Source organism: Pteropus medius, unplaced genomic scaffold (assembly GCF_902729225.1).
Source record: "Pteropus medius unplaced genomic scaffold, Ma_sr-lr_union100, whole genome shotgun sequence".
NCBI classification, from domain to species: Eukaryota; Metazoa; Chordata; class Mammalia; order Chiroptera; family Pteropodidae; genus Pteropus; species Pteropus medius.
This window is the reverse complement of record NW_024352947.1, coordinates 681,018-708,058: the sequence shown is the minus strand read 5'-3', so window position 1 is coordinate 708,058 and position 27,041 is coordinate 681,018. Positions and strand designations below refer to the sequence as shown.

General features: G+C 46.6%; 1 protein-coding gene across 1 annotated transcript; it reads right to left on the bottom strand.

Moving 5' to 3' along the window:
• Positions 1–342: 342 nt before the first annotated feature.
• Positions 343–27,027, bottom strand: TSNAX (translin associated factor X). The gene is made up of 6 exons (XM_039850411.1): positions 26,871–27,027; positions 26,322–26,426; positions 23,723–23,837; positions 20,984–21,114; positions 5,664–5,791; positions 343–2,153 (listed from the first exon to the last, which is right to left on the bottom strand). Exons 1-6 carry the CDS (start codon positions 26,884–26,886, stop codon positions 1,776–1,778), a joined length of 873 nt encoding a protein of 290 aa, XP_039706345.1. The 5' UTR covers positions 26,887–27,027; the 3' UTR covers positions 343–1,775.
• Between the last annotated feature and the right edge of the window lie 14 nt (positions 27,028–27,041).

The window sequence follows — 27,041 nt, the reverse complement described above, 5'->3', positions numbered from 1 at the left end:
GGGGCAGGGAAAACGGGCCCATCGTGCTCAGAGTACGAAGTCCCAGTGATGATCAGGTTGACAGGTTTGAGGGGCCGGCACGGTGATCATGGCTAACGACATGTATCCTATACCTGAATGTTGCTGAGAGTTCACCTTAAACGTTCTCAAATGATCTCAAAAAGAAACGGTTTGTAACTATGTAGGATGACGGATATTTAAAAACAAAACAAAACAACTTTCATGGTGTGACAGGACAGAGGGAGTCACCGACAGGTGATAGTAGTAATTTTGCAATTTGCAAATGCATCGAAGTGACGACGGTTTATATATTTCTCAACGTGATCAAAAAACAACATTGACTTTTATGTTTCAATATTTTAATCAAAGACTTCAGCTTTTAACAACTCTAAGATATTCATCAATCTATTATTACTTGAACACAAATTTAACATCAAGGGACAGAAGAAACAAAAATACGTAACGGGACTACACTTCGGCAGCATTATCTCCAAACAGGGAGCCCGGAAAAACTCACTGACCCCCAAAACCATCCAACCGACCGAAGTTATCAGGCCTGTCTACGGTTTATTTTCCAAGAAAATTACACTTTCAAAGAATCAGCCTTTACACACAGAGCAGCTACTCTCTCCAAAAATAAAATCCAGTATCTAGATTCTCAAAACTCACAGGAACGAATGGAAGCGTCTGGCTGTCGGCCACCAGTGTCACGTGTCACGTCGCAGGGACGGTCCGCAGCCGATCTCAGCAGGCGAAGTCCAACCCCGACAGAGCCAGAGGCTGCCGCTGTTAGTCCCGGCCGCGCTGACAATTGTCTTATTGCTGAATTGTACGTGATACGTTTTTCTTTGGCAACTTTTTATACTATACTATCGATGAACAAAGTGGACAACTATAAAGGTTTGGATTTACTTAGTATTTCAAAAATTTCAAAAATTCATTACAATTATTTAAATGTAATTTTTATAGATGCTAGAATAGCAAAGCCTCCGAACATGCCTACTGTAATATAATGAACAGAAAAAAATTGTTAATCACTACTAAAAGCTTTTCGGTTGTATGTACAAGTATATAATTCAGCTCGAACACCAGTGAAAATATTACAATGTTAGTTCCAACTTTCTACCCGACTTCCTGTGATAAAAAAGTTAAATGTAGAAACCAACGTCTGGGTATCCGTCAATTTTTCTGGAAGGCTGTTTCACATGGATTCAAAATGGCCTAAAATTAGCTAGAATATAATAATGTGAATTCTCCCTACGATGCCTCATAAAATTATACTGATCACTTAGGAATTTTTAATTCCGTTCTATGAAATAAGCCTCTTTTGGAGGCTCGGCACAATATTACCAAGAAATTTATACAAAAACCTCAAGTCCAGATGTCTAAGAAATCTTTTCTATAACAAAATCAGCAACATAAATTATAAATGTCTCCCACTAACTATTACCACTCCCAAATTCACACAAAGTAAATTAAAACGAGTATGGCAAAAATGCGCACTGCCGCAATGTCACATCACAAAGGTGAGTGATGAAATTTAGCCCGCACAAACTCAAACGGGCACATGTGCCAACATCTGTATGCGAACTTTCATGAGTAAAAGAAACGACTCGTTTTGATAATTTTATGTGCAGCTTCTATATAATTTAAAACAAGTACAACTGAGAGATTTCTAGGTAAAAGCCACAATCAAGTCAAATAAAATACTAAATAACAGTCTTACAAATGGGTCTGCCTCAGGAGTTCTCAAGAGAATCACAACTGACGCTATTCTACGAAATGCCCTCTTCTCGATCGATCATCTCCGTTTTACCTGAGAAGACATCTGCCAGCATGTGCTTTGGAATTTCGGACCCCCGGACTTTCAGGGCATAGCAAGCGTTCTCCACCTTGGCCAGACTCTGCTTCAGGGTGTACAGCTTCTTAGAGACCTCGTAAGGCCCGGTGTTGCCAATGAAGGAAAAGCCATCGTAAACCTGCCGTAAAAACCGGCTCACTTCAAAGGGGGTGGCGATGTCCCCGTTGCCCACACTGTTAATACACATCCGCATCAATTCTCCAGTTAAATCTGCCACTCCCAGAAGGTAGTCGACGGGTGTGACTTTCAGTCTCCAAGGACCACACTGTTTATCTGGAGCATCGGAAGAGGGCTGGGGAGAAAAGCACACACGCACACACACAGAGAAAACACGGTGAGAAAGCGTGAACACGCACGCATCGCATTTACTGTAAGGCTCACAATTAGCAGCAGATCGGCCAGACCCAGCCTCTCTGAACAAAGAGATTTACTTTGTTTAATGACCACTGGCGATTGTTACAAGACAAGTCAGTCGTGCCCTGGGGAAGGGGAGCTGAACTAAATTACTTTAAGACAATCGATACTGTGTTACTATAAACTCGACTACTTCCAATTTCACTTGACACACAAAAGAAACAAAAACGTTCTTAAGTGAGGTCTAATTACTTCCCTGCGAGACATCCACTTACTGACAGACCATAAGGCCCTCTGTGTCTGCGACCCGCTTGTTCACCAGGTCACTCGGCCCCTCCCTAGTCTCTCTCCGACCTGCCCTCGGTACCCTCGGGCCGATTTCTCTCCTGCTCCACCCTCCTGGGCGGCTGGACGGGCCTACTTTCTACCGCATCTGCCCAGCAAAATCACAGCCCTGAACCGGCATCAAAACCCACTCTCCTGAGTGCTTTACTCGAGGGGCTGAGCGCCACTGAGCTGCACGATGACGAAAATCAAAACCACACGGAGTCCGTCAGGCCACAAGTCACCCCCGCTCCTCCCAGCCCTGTACTGGCCCTCGGGCGGTTCTGTCCAGACCTCCGGCACTGTCCTCAGCCCCCTACTCAACCCCAAACCTCCTCACTCTCGGCAGAGGATGCTGCCTCTTGTCAACAGCTCGGTCACTTGCCAGATCCCTTGGCACGAGCGCTCTCAATGACCTCGCCCCTACGACAAGCAGGCAAGCTTGCTGACAGCCACACCCACCTTTACCTTCTATCCTCCAGTCTCAGGTGATGGCTTGTCCCTCCTCTTCCAAATGACCTTCACCCATCTCCTCCCACCTCTTCCAGGACCTTGCTTCGGGGTGTATGCCCTTGGGCAAGTTATTGCATCTCTCTAAAACCTCAGTTTCCTCATCTGTAAAACGGGATAACAGTGTCTACCTCAGAGGTTTATTCCAAGGACGAGATGACATGTACCAAGTTCTTGGCATCGTGCCCAACCCAAGTAAACACTCAGTAAATGTTAGCTGTCACCGTCGCCACCACCACAACCGTCTCCTCTCCACTGGAATTTCTCTGACAAGGCGATGCTTAAATTATTACTGAAAAATCTGCATGACACTCAGCGAGGGAAACTTGCCATCACCCCAGGACGCTTTAGGCAGAGGGGTCTGCAAAGGTGTGGAGGTGGGAACTGTGCTGTACGTTTGAGAAACTAGTGAAAAAGTTTAAAGCAGCGGCACAGGATGAGTCTGGAAGGACGGACAGCGACGGAAAGTCACGTGAAGCAATCTGAACTCTCTAAGTAACGGGGCGTCGCTGAGAATCAAGTAAGGAAACGACAGTCCAATTTCAGTACTGACGTCACTTAACGTCGCTGGACTACGCTTCGGGGCCCACGCGGCCCGATCCCTCAACGTAAAGTGTGACAAATGGGGTCCCAGTATCGCCACAGGTACTCCAGCTGGTTCAGGCAAGTACCCCACGCGGGCTCCCCAATTACTGATGCCTCTGAAATTACATCGTGCCATAAACGTACCTGCTACGCTTTGTTTGCTGGAGAACTGGCGTTTTTTAGATTGCGGTAGGGGGAGGGGAGCTGAATTTCACGGGTCATTCATAAAAATTCTTTGTGCTCAAAAGATACTCTTATTTCTGTCATTAGACAGGAAGGAGTTCCCTTGTTAAAACTAAGAAGTTGATTTTGGAGGAAAAAGCATGTTAAAAAAGAACGAATTTCAACTAATTATCAAGGAAATAAATTCTGCTTTACTGATAATGTATATTCGGACTAGGAAAAAGAAAATTACTTAAAATGCAGGTTTTCTAGATGGATCTGAAGTATTTAGGAGTGAGATAGCATGACAGCCATAATTTAAAGAGACTTAGCAAAAAATATTTAGATGACACATTATGGCAAAATGTTAACGAAGGCTGAACACAGGTCGTGGGTCTACAGGTGTTCATCTGTTACTATTCTCTCTACTTTTCAGCATGTTTGAAATTTTTCATAATAAAAGGTTCTTTAAAATTAAATGGTTTCACAATACTCTCAACAGGCATATCCGGGCAAAATTCCCAGAATTTTGAGCACCAAGAATCTTCAATGTTAAAAGGAAAAATTATTTGTGAATATGGTCTTAACGATTTGAAGTGTCTCTGAATATTATGATGCCGTAATCTTAGAATAATTTACTATCTGTTCTCGAAATCTGCATTTACTCTCAGTTTCTCGTTCCCATCCGGCCCGATCCGCCCACTGCGAGGGAACCTGAGGGAAGGCCCGGCGGCCCCTTCGCAGAGGTGGAAGCTGGGCTGGCGAGGCTCCTTTCTTTCTGGAGCTCGATCTGCACCAAATGAATCAAAAATATGGAGAAACTTTACTTCTCAAAATTAACTTCTTCCTTAATAAACTTCCTACCATGTGAAAAACAGAACAGACTTGGCTTCCTTAGAGTGTGACATGTGTCGAGCCAAATTCTCACTTTTCAATATTAACGTTTTAGTTGATAGTTCAGAAAACCCTATCCCTACAGCTGCTTCTCTCTCCTGCCTCCGTATCCTGACTCTTTTTGAGCAATGTTTAAAAATAATACTGAAACAAAGAAAAGGGGTAAAAAATAAAGAAAAACACTATCATCTTGTCTTTAAGTGTACTCATTCTCTCGGGAAACATAAAATTTTCAAACCCTCACGGCTCACTGCTGGAACATCACATCTTGTAACCCAGGGAAAGACAGCATCTAGTGAAAGTTCGAACTGCAAGTTCTCTCTTTCCTGCCTCAGGAGAGCCACGCAGTGTTCGGCGCCGAGCACTAAGACCCGAGCGAGGGACTCGCGGCTCCCCCTGCGTCACGGAGACTTTACGCTGACCTCTGTGATGACGGCTGCGAGGGCTGTGTGTCACGTGCCACACACTGCCCAGTTTACGACCTTTAAGTCAGAGCCTTCGAAACGCTCCCTGGAGGCAGATCCTCTGAGAAGCACCAGCAGGGCGGGCACGGGGCTGGTGCCGATTCACGACAACTGGCCTCAGAGCTCAGCTGTCAACCCTCAGCGGTCGTGTGGCTTTCTGTGTGGCTTTTTACACGTTATTCAAACTCTCAACGCCCGCTTCCCTCTGTTAAAATGAGGGTGGTGACTCTTCCCTCCCAGGTTAACAGAAGGATGAAATGAGGCTGTGAGTACAAAGGACACACAGACACACACAGTAAAACGAGTGACCGCACGGCCGCCACGCGGCTGCGCTTCAGCAGCATGTCCTACCCTCCAGGTGCAGGGGCAGAACGACCCTCCCCGGTGGGCGCACAGCCTCGCTGCAGAAAGCGACCACGTCCTGACCACAAGCCAGGAAACCTCCCCACGTTCGCTGGGCTGTGACACACACGCGGTAATCAACATGAAACAGCGTTTTCGGTTCTTACGGTCTTGTTTTCTTTCCCGGTGTCTTCTGTTGTAAATATCAGCTGCTTGTTAATGTCATCCATACTGATAAGTGACCGTGTTTTGATAAAGTGTTGGAAAGTGACAGCCTCCACATACTCCTGGAGTCCTGAAAGACCAACCGAGAGAATTACGAAGGACCATCACTCCCTCGAGAAGCGCGTCCCCAGAAAACACTGCCGGCGACGGCCAGCCAGCTCGACACGGGCCGGGACTCAACACGCAGGGCGCGGTCACCGGGGGACGGGGACTAGACCGGAGCACGGCACGTGCTCCTGAGACTGAGCCACACAGACCGCGCGAGGACACACTCGTGACTTCTTCTTCTAGTTCAGGAGTCATTAGTCTTAAAAATCTACTCTTTCCTACAGAGAAATGTCACTGATTCTTAGAAAAAAATTTTTAAGAATTTAAAAAGGGCTTTTTATGAAAATCCCGATAGGCTTTAATGAACATTATATAGCGGATTATTTTCTTCTCCCTGAAGCAGCAAAATAAACAATCGTGTGAAACAGAATTAAAGATCGTTTTCAGCCTTCTAAAAATTCTAAGTAAAAAGCACTATAAATAATGCAGACTAGTGTGAAAATACAAAATACTGTTTTTCCCCTCGTACTTTTCTCATAGATAACTCCTTTCTGCTTTAGCAGTCTAAGTTAAAGAAAAAAGCTAACGAGCAATAGTTTTGTACCAGACGTAACTTGTAAAAAATTCACGCTGAATGAAAAATACATTTTGGAAAAGGTCAAAAGTACTATAAACACTTTCACAAGTGTTACAGAACTAACTTCTAGAGCCACGATTTCAACCTTATTTTATTACGCTGTCATTTATGAGGTGATTCAGGGAGAAAGCATTTTTTTAAAACGATTACCGTTACTGTCAGGTTAAGAAAGTATCTTAGTCTTCTTTTTGAAGGCTTTAACGTAAAAGCAAGAACGAATTCTGATTGTGGAGCGAACACTCCGACCGGAACTCAGTAGAATCATCGGCGTTTGCCTAACGCTTCGTGTGACAGGGGTCCCGCCCCTCACGCCACCCCACAGGAGCGGGCGCTGAAGCTGGGCTCGGCGGCCACAGGGCCGAGAAGGCTGACCACGTGCGCCACTGCGTCCAAGGCCAGACGAGGGCCAAAGGCAGAAAGGGAAACGGATGACCCAGTTTTGATGGCAATAGGAGGAAACACCTCAATGAAAATATCCCGACTCACTGCAGCCACAGACGACGCCACCGTGAGGTGGGAAAGCAGGCGCCTGCAGCTGGCGGGGGAGGGGAGCGTGGCGGAGCAGGGCCCTGTGCGCTGGCCACGGCGTGCCGAGACGCGGCACGAGAGCTGAGTCTGACAAAACGTGACAGCGTTTTATTCACAATTAAAAATACCTGAAATTGTCGTTTGATAGACAGGCGACCACCCAGTGCCTTTCCCTAAAGACAGTCTGTATTTTTCATTTCCGTCCAGAAATACTTCCTGCGCGAAAAGCAAACAGCAAATCTTAAGGACCGCACGCCACGTCCCTAAGTATGCTCGAGCGTGTGACCTCTGCAGAATGAGCGCAACGAGATGCACGGGGACGTCCGTCATTACGACCGTCACAGAACAAGGGACAGAGCTACAAGACTGACAAGACGCGCCCCTCGCCAGCCTGCGCCTCTGGGCTCCGCCGTTTCGGATGGTGACGGTGGGCCCGGAGGCGGCTGCCCTTCGCCGGGGGGCACAGCACTGAACTTGGGGCAAAGGCACTGGGAGCACAGCGGGGCGGGGCAGCTCCCTCCCGGCAGTGTGGGCCCCGCGGCCTTCCGTGTGCGGCACCACCCTGGGGACGGCTTCCCTTGGACTCGGGGCGGCTTCCCAGAGAGCCACCTCCTCGGGTAGGGAGTTTCGGGGATTCGGGGGGTGGCTCCACCCCACAGACAGTCTTCCAGAGAATTCCCCCAGCTCGACGCCTCGGCACACTCCTTGGCCGTCCACCGGGGCGACAGCCGGGGGGGGCTTCCTGCCAGATCCAGTCCTCCCCTGCTGCTCTGCTTCGTCCCGTCCCGGGCGGTGGCCGCTGCTCGTCTGGCACCCCTGGACCCCTCTCACCAGGTAACCCCTGCACGGGCAATGCCTTCTATCAGACGTCCCCCATCCAGTGCCTGTGCAGCTTGCTCCCTGTCTGGACCCTGATGAACATGACAAAGAGGACACCATTCCCCCTGCACCCTGTTTCCCTGCTGGCTGTGACCTCGCGTGTCAAACTGGCTAGCGACGGTGCCCAGCTGTTGGGTCCAATACCAGTCCAGATGTGGCTGTGAAAGTACTTTTTAGACGTGATTAACATTTAAACTGAGAGACTAAGTAAAGCAGATTACGCACGCCCCACGGTGGAGGGAGCCCACTTATTCCAGTCCGCTGAAGGCCTTGAGAACAAAAGGTGAGGTTTGCCAAAGAAGCAATCTGCCAATTCCTTAAATTCAATGCATCAAAACCTCCATCCACCCACCCACCCACCCATCCATCCTCTCCCTTCCTTCCATCCATCCATCCATTCATCCATCCATCCATCCACCCACCCACCCATCCATCCTTTTCGGCCTGGAGACCCCTAACGGTGGAACGGCGGGCGTGCACACGAGAGGCGGCTTCAGCTGGATCCGCAGACCCCAGCTGCCCCCCGACACCACCCTCTGCTGCCTCCACTTCCCGGGCTCTCCCCGCACAGCCCCTGCCTCGGGGTTCCCTGCGGCTCCCTCCCTCACAGGGAGCCTTCGTCCCCAGCGCCCCACTCCTGCACCATCACTCAGAGCCCTCCTGCCAAACCCCCTTCCTGAGAAGCTGTCCCTGGGGCCACCGACTCCAAGCCGAACCCCGGCCAGCACCTTCCTGCACAGCACCAACCGTGTTCAAACCTGCCAGAGCCCGCTGAACGCCGGACGCCACCCCTGCCAGATGGGCACCACGCAACTGCCCTGTTCACTGCTGGATCCCGGGCCTAACATGACGCCTGGCACAAAGACGTGCGGCGAAATGAGGGGGGGGCCCGTTTTTGAAAGAGCAATTATAAATTGTTTTATAAAACAGTAAGTAGGGAAATGTCTATCTTGAAGACATAAAATACAATCAAGACATAAGAAGCTAAAATACGATACACATAACATGATTATAAACAGACAGCGAGAAACGGGGGAAATTCGCTACTCAACATCAAAAGGATCCTAACCAACTCCACATTCTACGCAAAGTGGCTCGGGCGCTTCCAGTGGGACCGACGCTGCTCGACTGCTCTACCCCGCGCAGAGATCCAGCGGGGTCGTGTCTGAGCATCCGGTCCTGCGCAAGGACCGAGGCTGCGCTGCGTGGCGGGAGCACCCAGGGCGCTGCCCCTTCATCTAACGGAGCCCTTAAGGAGCGTCTGCACACACACGGTAGATGTGGAGCGCACCTGAGGGCAGGAACCACGGAGCTGAAACGCCTCGCACAGTGAAAGAGAAGCGATTTTAAGTTTCACGATTCGGCAACAGGACAGGGAGCGAGAATCAAAAGGAGCGCAAGCAACGACAAAGCGGACTCTGCTTTCCAAAACCGGTCCCGGACTCGGCACAGCCCTGCTTACAGGACAGGCCAAGTGCAGGGCAACGTGTGGCAAAGCCCACTCCCTCCGCGTGCAGAAAACACGTCCGAGTCCACGCGTGTCCCACCCGCCTGAGCCGATTCAAAGCGTGAAAAATGACTCAATAACGCTTAAAGAAGTAAGGGGTCGTTCGTAAGGTCCGCTAAGTACGGCCAACTCCCGGGCCTATGTCTCTTCACAAAACGGAAGCGCTCAGCACCACGATCGCCATGGTGCTTTGCAAACTTCGAATGGCATGAACTCTACAGAAATGTCCAAAAAAAGCATCCATCTCAGCAAAGGTCAAGTGCACGGCGACCAGCCAGGAAGGGCATTCCTGCAACAGAGCGCTGGCGAATGATTAAAAAAGGAAAATCTCGTTGCTGAAATACTTGCAGTCTTAAAAACAAACGCATATGAAAGTAAACTCACCAAATAGGGTAAACAACATAACAATGTAGCATCCCAGTCGGTTTCAGGGCACAGTTCTGGGGCGCTAAGCGCGTTCACTGCCGGAAGCTGCCACCGCCACCTCCAGAATGTCTGCATCGTGCAACCCGAACTCTGCACCCGTTCACGACCTGCTGCGTCCCCCCAGCCCGACGGCCGGCATGCTCCTGCCCGCGCTGTGCCTCGAACACTCACCACAGCCACTAAGTGGAACCGTGCAGTCCGTGTCCCTCTGGGACTGGCTATGTTCGCTCAGCGTCACATCGAGGCTGACCCACGTCGGACGTCCTTCCTTTTAAGGCTGAATGACAACTGTATGCTACACGACATTTTGTTCATGCACTCATTTGTCGCTAGGCACTCAGGCTGCCCCCACCTCTGGGCACCAGAAGCGACGCTCCTATGGACACGGTGTACAAGCGTCTGCTCGAGTCCCTGCTCTCAACTCTTCTGGGTGCACGCCCAGAGGCCTCCAATGACACTTTTAAAACACACAGATAAAACATCCGCAGCACTTTACCAAGTCTTGGGTGTCAAACACATGTGAGACGATGTACTCCGTGTCCGTCTTCCTAACGCTCGTTATAACCTCGTGTGGCTGTATTACTGTCCTTCCTCTACGAACGGGCGACGCTGAGGCTCAAGAACTAAGACAATTCAGCCGGGTCACACAGAGAGTAACGGAAAACGTGTCTGAGTCAAAGGCTCGTGCTCCTGCCACCTCGCCTGCTCCTTCGCATGCGACTCCACGGAGGACGTGCCCGTGGCCCTCCCCCTCGCCCAGGCCTTACCCAACCTGATCCCCAGTTCCTCCCGACCCCATGAAACTCTGCGTCTGTGCTGCCCTCTCTCGAATCTTCTTCTTCCGCTAAAGAGAGTTTAAACGTTTTGATAAAGCCAATGAAGGCAGCGCTCGCTCCCTCAAACCCGCGAGAGACTTGAACTTTGAGGCGCACACCAGCCAGCCCTGCGCCGGCTGCAGCTGCACGTCACACATCCTGCACACAGAACAGAGGGAAAGGCCACACCCCTGCGACTGTCCCTCCCCCGCCCCAGAGAGAACCCCGCACAGAAAAGGCCCCGGAGTTCAGCTAACTGCTGAGAGCGATCTCCCCCTGCAACTCCTCGCCGGTTTTATAAAACCGTAAGCGCTTTAACAAAAAAGTTTTTTAAAAGGTATTCAAGCGGTCAGAACTATCTCACTGCACTCCAGTTAAAGCGCTTTGGATGTACGTCCCCTACGAGGGAAACATCCTTACAAGATGAAAGTTCAAACTGATGACGTTCAGAATTGGGGGTCTTAGAGTGGTCTGGGTTGTTTTTTATAAGGAAAAAAAACAGGACACAGGAGTCCCCAAAATTCATCGCTGGTGTCGATCTCTATTAATGAGGGTGGCTACCAACACCACATTTTCAAGTGTATCTGAAGTCATCATTTAAGGTGTGCATGGGGTGTGTTTGATTAAAGTTACTGGCAGATGAGGTGACCATTTTTGCTCCACAGAAATTAGGTTTCATGACACACCATAAAAAAAGGTCAAGGACACCTGGCCCAAAACCCTGAAAAGTGTTTTTGGTCACATGTAGGTAAAAGGATGTTTAAACAAGTTACGTTTCAACCTGATGAAAAGGACATCCGCTATTTTCAGTGAATAATCCCCAAGGTGAAAAATGTCAACCTACTGCCATATCCCATCAAACAATGCCTTTCCTTTCTGCCTTCACCTTGGATGAAATCCAGTTAGAATATTTACAGGAACAGCTGCCAGGGAGAGAGGAGGCTGTAGGCTGCGTTTATGGAATTTTTGATTTTTCTTCTCACTCTATTAGAATGCATACGAGGAAATCCCATTAAAGGCTTCTGATGATTTTTATTTATTCTTATAATATTTAAGCAATACACGTTTAGTCCAAATCTTCATCAAAAACCACTTATAAAGGTAAACACACAAAACAGACATTTCATTATAAATTCGGATTTTACGTCTCTACTCTGTTTCCAGGCTTTCAGTACTTTAAAAGTTGTTTGCCACATGACCCAGCGATTCCACTCCTAGATGTACACCCAAGAGAAAGGAAAGCACGTGTCCACACAGAGACCTGCGGGCGGATGTTCGCAACTATCAGACAGCGGAAAAGTAGAAACCCGAGTGTCCAGAAAATGATGAACGGATGAACAAAACGTGGTACATATGTACGATGGAGTATTATTCTATTCGGCGACAAAAGAGGAGCAAAGTCCTGATACGTGGCATGATACAGATGAACCCTGAAATCATTACGCTAAGCAAAGAGCCAGGCACAGAAGGCCACACACCATTCCATGATTCCACTCGTATGAGATGCCCAGAATAGGCAACTCCATGGCAACAGAAGGTGGGTGCGTGGTTGCCTAGGGATGAGAGTGCTGGGGAACCGGAAGGGAGGTGGGAAGGGGGTAATGGGTAATGGGTTTCTTTTCGGGGCGATGAAAATATTCCGGAATTCGAGAGTGGTGATAGCTGGATATCAACGGTAAAAACCTTGAGATTATACAAAAGACTGCTGAATGATACGATTCAAAAGAGTTAATTTTAAACTTTTTAAAATTGCATTCCTATTTGTAGGATACCACCTGATTTTTTTTTCACAAGTAATCTTTACCAGATCGCTTAAACGCTGAAGTAAAATCAGATCTAGGTTTGATTCACAGGCCAGTCTGCTAAAAATCCACCCTCAAATACATAAAATGTACATCAAATGCAAAGTATATGCAACTATGCTACCAACAGCAAAACTTAACGGTGTATGTTGAGCAAATAAGTGTACTGAGTTTTTCATCCAAAATGAAAATAAGTCTTAGCACACTGATCAAGTCTGCTAAATTCCAGAGGAAAGAAAACAAATATTTATCAACGCATATGTGCCAAGCAAAGATTTACTTTCCACAATCGTATTTTGTTATATAAATATAAACCTCCGGTTTTAAATATTTCTTTTATTCTCTTACACTAAACTACATTTAGTATAAAACTGCTTACCAAGTCACATAAGATATGGCATAAACTATTCAAATCATTCCGATAACTCAAATCGCGTGATTCGTACATGCTGTGGGGCCTTGTTTGATCTGTCTCTCTGCAGCTGAGTAACGCCCTGTCCGAGCGAGCGTGACTTGCTCCTGGGAACATCATTAAACCCTCCCCGTGACTTCCTGCATAAAAATGAGTCACTTGGTGACCGGAGAGCCGGCCTCCAGCCCCCTCATCCTCTCGCCTCTAACTCTCACGGGGAGACAGGGAGGAAAAGGAGAGAGGAGGTGGCTGATGGCACTTGTGGCATTGTGTCCTACCCTTCGGTCATTTAATAAGACCCAGGGCAGATCCCCTCCCTGCAGACCTTCCGAGGTGCAGGGACAGCCACCCACACCCTCCGCCAGGGCGTCCTGAACCCACCGCAAAGCCTATTACTGTCACCTGAGAGGGCTGCGTGCACAACACCTGGCATTTTCACTTACTGTCCTATTAAGCCCTTAAAATTAGGACAGACTGTCGAGGAACAAGGACCCTCTGACCCGGGGCGCACGTCCGAACAGGAAGAACCCCACTTCCCCGTTCCCTACTTGGCTCATCCTTGCCAACGGCAGCCCTTAGCTCGAGAGAAACTTTCTGAAACAGGATTTCAGAAAAGCACCGGGAGTGTTCAAAGGTGAAGAGAGGAACTGGACACAAAGACCTCCTCGTGCTTGGCCAGTCCAGGTCACGTGAGCCAGACATCCATCGAAGAAGAATGTGTACCAGCTGAGTTTTCGTAACCCAGAAGAATGCCTAGAGAAAGGTTTTCTCGTAGTCACAGAAGTTTGTAATATGATACATATACTTATGAAACTGTGATTAAGAGTCACAAAAACTGTTTACTCAATTAACTCACGTTAAAATGCGAATTTAAACCACATCTACTTCACTTACATTTAGGTGAAATTAAGGCTGTGTGAGTGTCTTTCACCAGACACAGAATCTGAGGTCTCCACGGGAAGCCTCTGGCTTTGGAGCGAACGATCAGAGAACAAAGCACTGAATACAGCTGAGAGGAAGCGCCCGGCAGGAAGTGCGCGCGCACAGGGTTCAAGTCCAAGGCCATCGCTGGGCTCCTTCACTAAATGAGCTCGTGGGACTAGATGTCCTCAAACCACTCCTCCAGTTGTAACATCATTGTCAAATTAAACAAAGGAATGCTTTCAAACACATTAAAATATTTTCAGAAAAAAATTAAACCAATTAACCCAAAAGACATAAAATTACCATGCTGGGTAGAAGAAGAGTAACTATTTACCAAACGCATTTCACAGTCCTTGGCACAGAAACAGACCGTGTCTCCCATCCTCCCTTGAAGGTACGTATGGCCACGTGACTGGTCAGTGACGCGTGGGCAGAAGTGCTCTAGGCCCCTTCGAGGGCTGGCCCCACCCACGCTCCCTCTTCCACCTGCAAACCATGTCCCGAGGGAGCAGATCCCCGGGATCCTGGGTCCCCGAATGACGAAGTGGGCCGAGCACACTCACGGCACCCTGCAGAGAGCCTGGACTCAAGCGAGAAGGAGACAATTCCCATTTGGGGAAGCCACCAAGACGTCGCGTTTATACATCTGTTTCAGTCCTTAGCTTTGCCACACTAGCCTCTGTGGCACGCTCGGTCTCACTCATAAACAGATACGTTCAACTTGAAGCTACACCCTTCTCTTCGCCAAACTCTTCCGTCGCTGCAGAGGCTCACGGATCTCGCCGCCTCGGCTCTGCTGTGTGTGCGCCGGACCTAAGTCAAATTCCTCTGTACGGATATAACGAGCTTTAGAACTTCCCCAGATAGTCACCTGATCCCATTTCTGCGATCAGTCTGAGCAACAGCCCCTGGAAACATGCCCCTGGAAACATGCCTTCCTTAGGAGGGAACAAAAAAACAGTCAAAAAATCTGCAACCTACAACCGAGATTATTCTACCGAGCAAAGCCATCATTTAGAATCAAAGGACAGATAAAGAGCTTCCCGGACAGGAAAAAACTAAAGGACGTCCTCACCACCAGGCCGGTATTACAGGAAAGTTTGGAGGGACTTCTCTAAGAAGAGAAAAAATGTGAATATTATTCATATTCAAAACTCTGAATAATAAAATGGCAATAACTTCACAAATAGCAACAATTACTTCAAATGTAAATGGGTTAAATGCTCCAATCAAAAGATAGGCGGCTGAATGGATAAGAAAACGAGACCCTTCCATGCGCTGCCGACGAGAGACTCGCTTCAGATCGAAAGACACACACGCTGAGTGTGAAGGGATGGGAAAGGTATTTCGTGAAAATGGAAACAAAAAAAAAAATCTCATACCAGATAAAACAGACTTTAAAACGAAGGCTCTAACAAGAGACGAAGGAGGACCCAGCAGCCCCACTTCCGGGTGTTCACCCAAAGAAACCCAAACACGACTTTGAAGGGACCTGTGATCCGCACGTTCACTGCAGCTTTGTTTACAGTAGCCAGGAAAGGGAGGCCACCTGGGTGTCCACCGGTGGATGATGGATAAAGAAGAGCTGGTGCGTGTATACGGTGGAATATTCCTCAGCCATAAAAAGGGATAAAATCTTACCATCTGCAACAGCACAGATGGACCTAGAGGGGACTGTGCCGAGTGCAGTGAGACAGAGAAAGACAAATGCTGTATGATTCCATTTACATGTGAAATCTAAAGAACAAATTAAGCACGCAAACGAAACAAACTCGTGGAGACGGAGAACATGTTGAGGGTTTCCGGGCGGTAGCGGGGTTGCGGGACGGGTAAACAGGGGAAGGGATTAAGAAGCACAAACTGGTAGTTACGAAACAGTCACAGGGACGGATGGTACAGCATGGGGAACACAGCCGATAATACTGTAATAACAAGGAACGGTGCCAGGTAGGTACTAGACTTATTAGGGCGATCACGTCATAAGTTACGTAAATATCTAATCACTGTAATGGTACGCCTGAAAGTAGTATAAATACCGAATGCCAACTATAATTGAAAAAAACATTTAACATCTAGAAAGAACGTGCAAAAGCAAATCATCGGATAAAGAAAAGCCCTTCTAAGTTTTGTATTCATTCTGTCGACACTTTTCGATCATCTATTAAGTGTCTGGGATACAAGAGTGAACAAGGGCAACAAAACTTTCTGTAGGGATTCGCAGTTTACACTGTAGTGGGGAGAGAGACAATGAAGAAACAGAACATGCCCGGAGATGTCACAGTACGTCAAAGGGTGTTAAGTGCTATGGAAAAAAGCAACGTAAGAGCTACGTGGTCTGGGTTGGCAAGGAAAAGCTTATTATTTGGGAGACGGGGAGCTGAAGCGAGAAGCGGCCCTTACTGGGGCTTAGGCTCTAAAATCAGTCAGGCGAAGTAAATCCACACGGTGAGAAAGCCACGGCGCCGCTTACTAGCTGTGACCTCGGGCAAGCTGCTTGCCGTCCACGAGCCTCGAACTGCCGCCACTTATGGAGCGGTAAAAATAACATCTACACCTTAGGGATACATCGTAGGGATGGCTTAAAAAAAATCCGAACTGGCCCCAAACGACCACTTAACCCACCCTTCACATGCTTGGGTAAGCGAATTAAAATACTCCTTAGGGTCTGAACTCAGAGTCGTGCACCCAAATGTCTCAACATTAAATGACGATTTTTACCATTCTCACAGTGATATAAATAAACCAAATTTTTTTTTTCTTCGAGATGGAGGACATCTTCCCCCAACTGTTAATTTTTTCAACGAGAGAAAAAAAACAAAAAACATGAGAAGGCACAAAAACTTCGAGCAACTAATGATCCGTTCGCCTGTCTAACCATCATCCCTTGGGACAATCTGCAATCTGCTCTGATGAGAAACGTGTAGAAAACAGACCATGCTCCGTGTTGCTGTTCAGTTATTAGTAGGGCACGGGGCGTCGGAGCTCACTCAAGTGCCCCCCAGGGAGACGCCCTGCGTGCCGGCAGCCCTACTCCTAATGAGAAAAGCACAGCGCTCCTTTAGTTCAATGCCAGAACTGTTTTATCTTCAAGTCAAGAGAACAACTATTTGGAGTAACACCAAAACAAGCATTTAACAATTGCAAGCAGCAAGCTATTCATGAGCATCGTGTCGCTGGCGTTACTCTAATTATAAATAACCTCACTTTCTCAAATAAAATGTCAGCAAAATTTTAACTCCCAGATACATCTGCTTTACTCCTTAACTTTAAGAAAAAACCTCTTTATCACTTCAATTTAAAGAACTGTGTTTGAAGACTTCTTACGGAAAAGTGAGATATAGGGAACCCTTAAATTTTTAATCCACGAGAAAGGAACTTTCAAAGAAAAATTACAAATGATCAACAAAGGCCTAAAACAGAACACGGTGGTGACAACAATCCTCCACGACACCGTGAAGCGGGGTGTCTGAAGGCTGCACCCCTGCACAGCCGCCCTCCCTGCAGCTCCTCCTCCGCATCGTGGGGACCCTGGTGACTCGATGGAAGGTCCCTTCCACCTTTTCCCACATTTCTTTTGTTCTGAAGCGAAGCGCAACTTCTTGGGTTTCTCTCCGCGTCACTATCTGGACGGTCCCCGCCCTTGTGTAGTCTTGCCCTAGTCTTCGCTCAGTGAAGGATGGACAATCGATTTCTAGGCCAAATAAAGCAAAGCTGGGATGTCCCACCAGATACCTGGGAACTAAGTTGTCAGAATTTGCAGAGCTTAACTGCAGTCCATGGAATTGAGGAGTTTAATCTAAATACAACTTCCTATCATGAAGCACCAACACTGTGAGAACACACAAGTTTTTGTAAATATGCATAAGTTTTAAGCAGGGCCTGAAGTCACAAGTGAAGACTACTGCTGTCAGCTTTTACTGCATTACACTCGCGTGACAGATTCACTGCAGGACGTGACAGGAAAACTCGATCAACATCCTGGAAGTTATTCTAGCTCTGGCCTTCGGTCACCCCGGTTGACATGCAGAAGCTGCAGACGGGTTCCCATCGACTGACACAGCGAGACACTTATAGACCGTGTGACTTCTGCAGATCGAGGGCTTTCTAGAAACAGATCCGGCTTGCTCCCCCCGCCCAGCACCCTCCAGCCCTTGAGGTGACCCGCGGCTGCCTGCCTTACACAGCGGGCACTACTCTCTGCCTGCCCAGACTTCTCCCCGCTGCGGTGACAGCTGTCATACGGCCTGAGGGGAGGGAAGGGCGCAGCGGCCATTCCCTGGGGCTCCCCGCGCCGGTGGTCACGAACATCACCTCCCCTGCCGACCAGCAGAGATGAGAGCACCCGAGAGATTCCTCGCCAGGGATTCTGACCAGGAGCATCATTAACAAGGATGGTGTCACCGTTCTCAGACACTCAACATGGCACGCGTGTCCCCCACAGGACTGCCAAGAAGAGGGTTAGGTGACGTGGCCTCCGGATACAAAGACCTGCTCTGGGAAAAGGAGCTAAGAACGCATCAGACAATAGTGACCTTCCTTGTTTAAAAAGATTCTAAATTACAAACGGTAGAGTGTATAAATCTCAAACGTGTAACTCAGTGAATTTTTACATACAGGTAAATCTATGTAACCCCACCCAGATCAAAGCATAAAGCATTTCTACCGCTCCAGAAGGTTCCCTCAAGCCTCCGGTCGGTTACCTCTGCCCCGACCCCCACCCCAGGAACCCGCATTCCTGCCTTTCATCTCCCTGCATTAATTTCGCCTCTCTCTGAACCTTGCGTGAATGGAATCGTACGGCAGACGCTCTCTGGCATCTGTCTGCCCAGCACAACGTGAGACTCATGTTCGCCGTGCCTACGCTTGTCACAGTTTACTGCTATGTGGCGCTTCTCGCCTGCACAGCGAGGCCGCAACCCACTCGTCCTCCTGCTGATGGACACCGGGACACTTTCCAGTTTCAGCATGTCAGGACTACAGCTGTCACGAGCTTTCCCGCACGTGCCTTTCGGTGACATGAGCCTCCCGTCTCGGGTACACACCCAAAGTGACCACACGGCAGGCGCGTTTTTCAGCTAGGTGCAGCCAAGGTTTTAAAGTGGTCTCGTCGGCCATCACCGTTCAGTCACGCTGCCGAGTGACTGGTGTCTCGTTGCGGTTTTAGTTTGCATCACTCAAGTGCGTAATGACGCTGAGCACCTTCCCATATGCTTATTAGCCGCCTGACATTTGCCTTTTTGAAGCTTCTGAGTTTCTTATACGTTTTTACGTGTCGGGCTTCTCTACCGGTTGCAGGAATTCACGTGTTCTGTGTACAAGTCCTTCGTCTGATTTACTGCAGTGTCTTCTCTCAGACTTCACTTGCCTTTTTTTTCTTATTGCTGTCTTTTAACGAACAGAATTTCTAAATTTTAATGAAATGCAACTGATTTATTTTTCTTTTAGCAGGTAACGCTTATTTGCATCATTTTCGAAAAAAATCTTTCCTGCCATGAGGTCACGAAGATGTTCTCCTATTTTCTTCCAGAGGCTTCCCCCGGCTTTCACGTCACCCCTCTTCCCCGAAACCACCGGTTCCCTCTCCCAACCCTGCCACGTCTGCCACGTTCAAATCTGTGCCGCCTGACAACACGAACTGAATTCATTGAATCTTTTACTGCGTGTGTTATTACTTAAAAAAAAAAAAAACAACAAATCTCTGTTAGTAAAGTCTAAATTACGACGACGGGACTGCATCTCCTTTGGGAATTAGCTATGACTCCGCACAGAACCGTCTGAGTTACCACTTCAGTTTCTAACACACCCCGGCTTTACCTGACGTGTACAGGTACTTTCTCTTACTGACAGTAAAAGACAGTGAAGTGGCTGCCAGAGGCAGGAGGGGGAGGTGAGCGCAACGGGCGAAGGGAGTCAAAAGGTACGAACTTCCAGTTACCAAGCCAGAGCGGTGGCTACAGTTAACACTGCACCGTATACTTGCAAGCTGCTAAGAGAGGTGATCTTAAAAGCTCATCGCGAGGAAAAAAAAAAATTCTGCAAATGTGCATGGCGGTGGGTGGTAACTAGACTTACTGTGGTCATGTCACAACATGCACACGTATCAAACCACTGCGCTGTGTACCTGAAAATAACAATGCTGTAGACCAATTACGCCTCAATAAAAACATACATGCAAAACTATTGAACGATGAAAGACTTTTAAACATACGACAGCTCAACATTTCTGAAAACCAAGTCCCGAAATTATAAATGATCAGACTAAAACTGGACGTACGCTGAACGAACGCGAAACGAAGTCATTTCCCACCGACCTGAGCTCAGCAGAATCAGCGTTTGACAGAAAGAAACAAAGAACCTTCGTTTACTCCTGTGAGTACCAATCGTCCTTTGACTACGTGTCTGCAAACTTCAGGATCCATCTGAACTCTGCGGCATCTCCCGTCGGTGAACTCACGTCGAGAAAAAGATGACGGGAAACGAATCAAGCACTAGCAGAGCTGACCTTCAAACGTCCGTGAGGATTTTTTCAATTCACACAGTTCTGCAAATGTATTTTCTCAAAAGCATTCTCTTCCCTCCAGCTTACTTTATTTTATTGTAAGAACACCGCGTGTAGCAAACCTAACACACGAAATACATGTTCGACGACTGTTTACCTTACCAGTAAGGCTTCCGTCAACAGCAGGCATTTAGTAGTGAAGTTTTGAGAATCAAAAGTTTCACGCAGGTTTTTGACTGCACCGGGGGCGTGGGTGGGGTCAGCACCCAAACCTCTGGGTTGTTCAAGGATTAACAGTAATTTGAAAATAGTGACGATCCCCGAGATCCAGTACTCCCCGGAACTTTTTAAATATAAAATCCAGTGCTACCCTAAAATTCCCAGTAGGGAGTCACCCTGTGAGAGGCCTGGGTCCACCTGGCTAGGAGATGCCTTCTCTGTCATGCTCCTACTAAATCTGAAACTTAGAGCCACCAGTGAGATACACTTGCGGTGGGAAATGAGATGTGCCCGTCTGAATTCACTCTACGCACTCAAGAATAAATCCATCCTGTTAAGTCTGTTTTCTCAATCACTTTATTAAAATCTAGCAATGGCTATTACCACACAGTTAGAAAGATAAAGCCAATTATGTTTTTCGGTCACCTTTACGTTACCGTTCAGCCGTCCCAATTGTTTAAAGCCAACGATATCTCACCACACATCAATTAAAATTCATGCAACTCGCACATCACGTAACAAGCCATTTACAGGACACGTCCGCACCGAAGGGAACCCGGACCCACCTGTGGTCACGGCTCTGTGAAACTGATGCGTGTCTTCCCCTGAGAGCTCCTGTGCCACCTGCAGGATCTTCTGTCTGACACTGTCCAACTTGTTTTCGGATTCAGTCAGGATTTCTTCCATGTCAGGAGCACTGTGATCAAGACACAGGGAACTTTCAGCACCTCGGCCAGCTGCTTGAGAGCGAAAAGCTGAACCGATCCAGTCATCGACTAACGCACAGCACTAAACAGTGTACGCGAAAACGCCTAACTCAAAACTACAACTGAGCTCATTAAAAGTATGCAAAACGTGAAAAATGCTATAACATTATTAAGTGAAAAAAGCATACAAAGTTGTATGTTATGATAACTACAAGAAAAATTATGTTCATAAAAATATGACATCTAGACATGTCTGCTTTTAGTCAACATTTGAGTAACTTGGACTGAATTTATCCTCCCACCATAAACGACTGAAAAGGAAAAAATACATACAGAACAATGGTTTTCAGACACTGGACAACAAGCAGCACGGGAAGGTCCCTGAGGGGGGTGAATAAAGGGACATGTGCCCTGTAACTGTCCCATTGTACAGCTTGGAGAGTTTCCAAGTGACAGCGCAGGAGCGAGACACCTACGTGGAGCTGAGGAACCTCTCTGAGAAAGTCTTTCAAACAGAATGAAAAAAAAAAAAAATCAAAATTCATGGAACGCAGCTACAGCGCAGACACCAGAAGGAAAATTCACGGCACTAAATGCCGGTACTAAAAAGAAGAAATCACCTGTTTCTTCTCTGATCTCAGTTTCCACCTTAAAAGAGGAGCAAATGAATCCAAAGGGAAAAAAGAGAAATCAGTGAGTGTAACAGAAAAGAAAAAAATAGACAATGTCAGTGAAGCCAACATTTGGTCCTTTAAGATCAATAAAACCGACAGCCAGACAGATCAGGAAAAAGAGAGGACACAAATTACCAACATCAGGAATGAGAGAGGGAACATCATACAGACCCTAGGGAAATGAAAGGATAGTAAAGAAATACTATGAGGAAATATAAAAATTCCCCGAAAAGACACAAACTACTAAAGCTCGCTGATGAAGGAAAACATATCTACTGATACCTATCAAAGAAAATGAGTCTGCAGATAAAATGTGAAATCTGCTAACTGCAGTTATCTTCATGTATTCTGGCTGGCTAATTTCTTTCATAAAGTATTTTTACTTTTCTGCAGCTTAGTAGTTTTTAAAAGTTTACCATTTTCTGTCGACTAATCAAAAAATGACCACACGCAATGGTCACCAGCATGACGAGGCCGCGTAAACGTGGGGCTGCTCGCTGCTCGCAGCTGCTGAGGGCCCATGACTGATTCCCTTCGTTCAGTAACCTCACTGTTCTGTCGTTTGTTATTTTTCTAAAGATTATTTTCTAAGATTACTATAATGAGCGTTTATTATTTTGCAGTGAGCAAATATATACACGATGACTTTCTGCAATAACATGGCTTTTTCTAAAACATTAAGTTCTCCTGTCACAGTTCTATTTAAACTGCTGAATGCTGATGACAATTGTTTTAGAATTGCAATTTGTACTGAAAAAAATGTTCATAATTAAAAGTGTTGCTTCTTTCCATAATACAGTCCCAGTGTGTACAAGTTATCTGAGAACTCGTTCAAAAAAACAAGCGAAAACTAATTTGAGTCAGGTAGGATAGTTAACAATGCCACATTCCAATGAAGCCATGGCAAATTTGCTCCCACTTAATGGACTAAAAATTAAAAATATTAGAGACTTACCTTAAAAGTTATGTTATTAAACAGAATGCTTCAACGGTATTTTTAATAATACAAAGATGATAAATTATATTTGGTCTTCCTTAAATATTTCATAGATACACAGTATAAAGCCAATCACCACTATCCTCCTAGAGGCACTCGGAATTTGAAATGAGAAACTCTCTCTAGGAATGGCAGCGAGGGCGCTTTCCACCCCCACGTGGAACAGAGAAGCAGAGAAAGCCGGTCAATGAAATACACGGAGCAAGGGAAGATGCAAGATGGAGACACTCAGTTGCATCCAGAAGACATTCCTGAATCTTTGCAATTCACGGCCCTCCTCTGCTCAGGCTAGTTTAAGCTAGTTTCTTTCACTTGCGACCAGCAAATCTATAAAACATAGACGGCCTACCTAGAAAAATAAGTCCTTGAGAAAGAAACTTCGAAGAATGTCATAGAGCTGAAGGAAAAGGCGTTTTCAAAGAATTACATAGTCGACAGTATTATATGCTGCAAAAATGTAAACCAGGACAACAGCACCTGAGTGTGCACCACATTCAGCAACGCGAAGGTAACGAAGGCAATTTCAACAGTCGTGAGAAGACAGACTGAGATGAGTTGGAAAATGAGTGGGAAGGCAAATTAAACGGATTTCGACATTTATCTCATACTAAAATTTCCACATATGTCATCCAAGTAAAGCTTTAATAAACCAAAAAAATTTAATATTTTCACAAACGGCTACATCGATGATCTTAAGAGAACACAAACTCTCTAGCTGCTTTGAAAATAAGAATTTTTCCCTATTTTTATTAAAATGTTTATTCTTAAAATCTGCCTGCTGCTAACATCCTCTGATCCCAATGTTCACGATAAGTCACAGAATATTCTAATACATACTCTAATAACATAGATACATAGAGTAATGCTTTATATACGTGTTTAACACAATACGTATCAAACCAACAAATTTTGAAGATGTTTACTCACCTCGTAATCCTATGGAGGAGAAAAATTGTCCTTTTACTCTCTACGGTTATATCCCGACTAAGCTTTACAAGTCTCTCATATTTGTCATGTCTTGCATCGAGTTCCTGCTGAAATGCTAAGAAGACAGTATTATGACCGTAAGTATGCATGTTCCGTAATTAAAGCCCATCAAATAACATCACTGCTATATGTAATAGAGCAACTTCTGTTAACGCTATAGAAAATAAAGACAAAATCATCTTATTTATTTCTAAGTAACCAAAACATTCTTTCTTTAAACAGAGGTATTCGCCTTAACCGAGCTTTACGGCTCAGAGTCTCGTGATATACGTATTGTAAAAAAAAAAACCAAAAACAAAAACAAGTCTATTATACACGAGATCACAAAACTATCACACCTGACTACTTTAAAAATAACTTCCAACTACCTCCCTAAGAAACAAAGTTTTTTTTTCATTACCTTACTACATACTATATAACCCTAAGAAACCAGAATTTAGGTTTGTAACTTTTAATAACACCATCTGTCTGCATTTTCAAGCCCTAGTCTTGAAATACCCACAAACCACTTAACACTTCATTACCACTCTATTTCGGCATTGTCATTCCAAAAACCAAGCAGGATGCTTATTCCCTAAGATGCGCCCAGGTGCGTTTTGCATAAATTAAAAAAAAAAATCAAAAACTTGAATAAACTATTAACCAAATTAATAGCTGACAAGGACCTAAATACGCCTGGTATTTTATTATTGAGATAATAATTACGCTAAGATTGTGCCTAGTATTTCAAGATAATCAAATGTATTCTTTATTATGAATACGTAATGACCACTGTGAAGCGGATACCATGAATACAGTTAAATAAGGCAGTACCCGTCCTCGAGGAGCTTAGTAAAGTAGCAGACAGACATATAAATGTGATCATTCTACAAATATACGTAAAAGGTTCAGGAAAGTAGGAACTACATTCTTCTTGGTCACTAACACGGGCTAGAACATAGTAGATGTTCAATAAATACTGCTTGACTGAAAAGATGGATAATGAATGACTGCTATGTTTGTCATCAAGTTTGCTGGAGGGAAATATCAGAAAGGCTTCACAGAAAAGAAGCTACTTGAGCTAGGTCTTGAATGAAACCATAGCACACCAGACGGACAAGGGGAGCACCAAGTTAGAAGCAATTCCAAGCTTAAAAACTACATGTGAAACACTAGGCAGAAACATAAAACAGCAAAATATGCTTGGAAACGAGCAGCTCCGTACAGCGTGTCGGAGCACAAGGGTGGAGAACGCTTGGTCTGCTGCGGTTTTTCCACTGAGTACGGAGCTGTATCGATACGCTCTCTCCTCAATCACAACTGTCGCATCTCTGATGATCACCGTAGATGCTACAGTGGTTTTAAAAACGTCCACGAATCACTCCTTGCTTTGAAAGGTGGTGCCTAATTCTCTTTTCCTTAAATATAAGGGAGAATTTAAACTGCCTCAATTTTAACAAATAAAACGTAGCAAAAGTAACAGCGTATGATGTCTGAGATTAGGACACAGGAGATCGTGGCTTCCTCCTTGCTCTGTCTGGGGAAAGCCAGACGCCATGAGGACAGTCGAGCAACACTATGGATGAGTCCGTGTGAAGAATTGACAGCTGGTTGTTGGGAGAAGCCCTAACTTGTCAACAGTTAGAATAGCTAAGCCCCTGTCAGGTTCCTGAACCACAGAAAATATAAGGTATAGGACGGTGGAGAGGACGAGAGGAAGAATTTTGTTTCGTGTTCTGCTTTGAAATGAGGAACCACCTGACCAAGTTACTAGACTGAGGAAAGGGACACTGTGAATCCATATACACCTATACACATATATGATTTACTAACGGGAGTTCCCACTGCGCAAAGTGCCAATCGTAACAAAAACACAGTCCGTCTTCAAGTCTAGCTGAAGAAACAAACCCAATATGCGTTTAAAAAATTAATGTAAAACGTACGGAGCTATACGTGCACCTGATAGTCACGTGCCACATAACGGTGTTTTGGTCAACGATGAACCTCATATACAACGACAGTCACATAAGGTCACGGGACTGAAAAACTCCTCCCACCTGGGGACGTCACAGCCTTCCTAACGTGGTGGCACAACGCATCATTCCCGTGTTTGCGGTGACGTTGGCGTGAAGCTACCTGCTGCCAGTCGCACAAAAGCACAGTGCATACCGTGACAGTGGCATGCCAGACCACCTAGGTGCGTACCCTCTAAGATGTCCGCACAGCGAAAGCGCCTGGCGTTGCATTTCTCCCAGTCACGAAGCAGTGTACACACACCTGATATATTTACATATCAAGGACACCATGATTTTCAGTTATATGGCACGTCTCGTGTTCATTAACCGATGTTTGCCCGTTAAACTGTAAGAGGGTAAAAGATCAAGACGTTTGCAATCCTGACTGTCATGGCCGACCTAGCACCATCCAAAAGCTCCAGGAAGAGTAAAACGTGGACACGTGCACATCTTAAATTCTAAGGTGCTGTTTTCTCGTGCACGATGGTTAAACAATCGTCACCGCCTTTTGTTCTCTTCGCCAACTTACGTTACAGAGAACTTACATTTGAAGGCCAACATCACGGGTGAAGAGGAATTAACATCCTTCCCTTCTCTCCTCTGGTTATGTGGGAAATTGTCATGCTTCCTTTTCCTGAACCCTCCTGAACCTTACGTAGAGATGGAGAAAAAAGTTGGATAGGGCTCTTCCATCACCAAGAGGTGACAAAACACAACGCAGGCAGGCAAACCCCTTCCTTCCTTTACACCCACAGGTCCTGGCCTTAGAGGCTTCCTCGGCGGACCGACACAGAAGCGGCCCTGCCTGGCCCCCAAACCGTAAGCTCACTCGGCCAGGCCTCCTCCAACGGGTTCCTGGACCTGGCACGAGGCGGAGCAGTCACCTTTGTTTTAAGATTTACAAAAACAGCTCGAGGGTTTGAGAAGGTGAGAGGTGTAAGGAGGGCCGGCGTGGCCGGGACAGCCCCCGGGACGCCCCCCTCCCCGAGCCAGCAAGGGGAGGGCATCCCTCGGCGGAAGGGGAATTCCGACAAATAAGGCTGGAGAGCCTCCCCCTTTCAGTAAATAAGGCCCAGCGCGGTCGAGGACGCCACCTTCTTTGTTGCTCATGTCGTCAGGGCAGACGATGCGAGGAGCGGAGACCGAGGGCCGCTTCGGGACAGGGGGAGCGGCGTAAGCTGGCGGCGAGAGAGCCGGCCCAGGTGCCTTTGCAGCCGGCCGACGTCGACGCACGGCCGGAAGCCCCGCCCCCTGCCTCGCACACT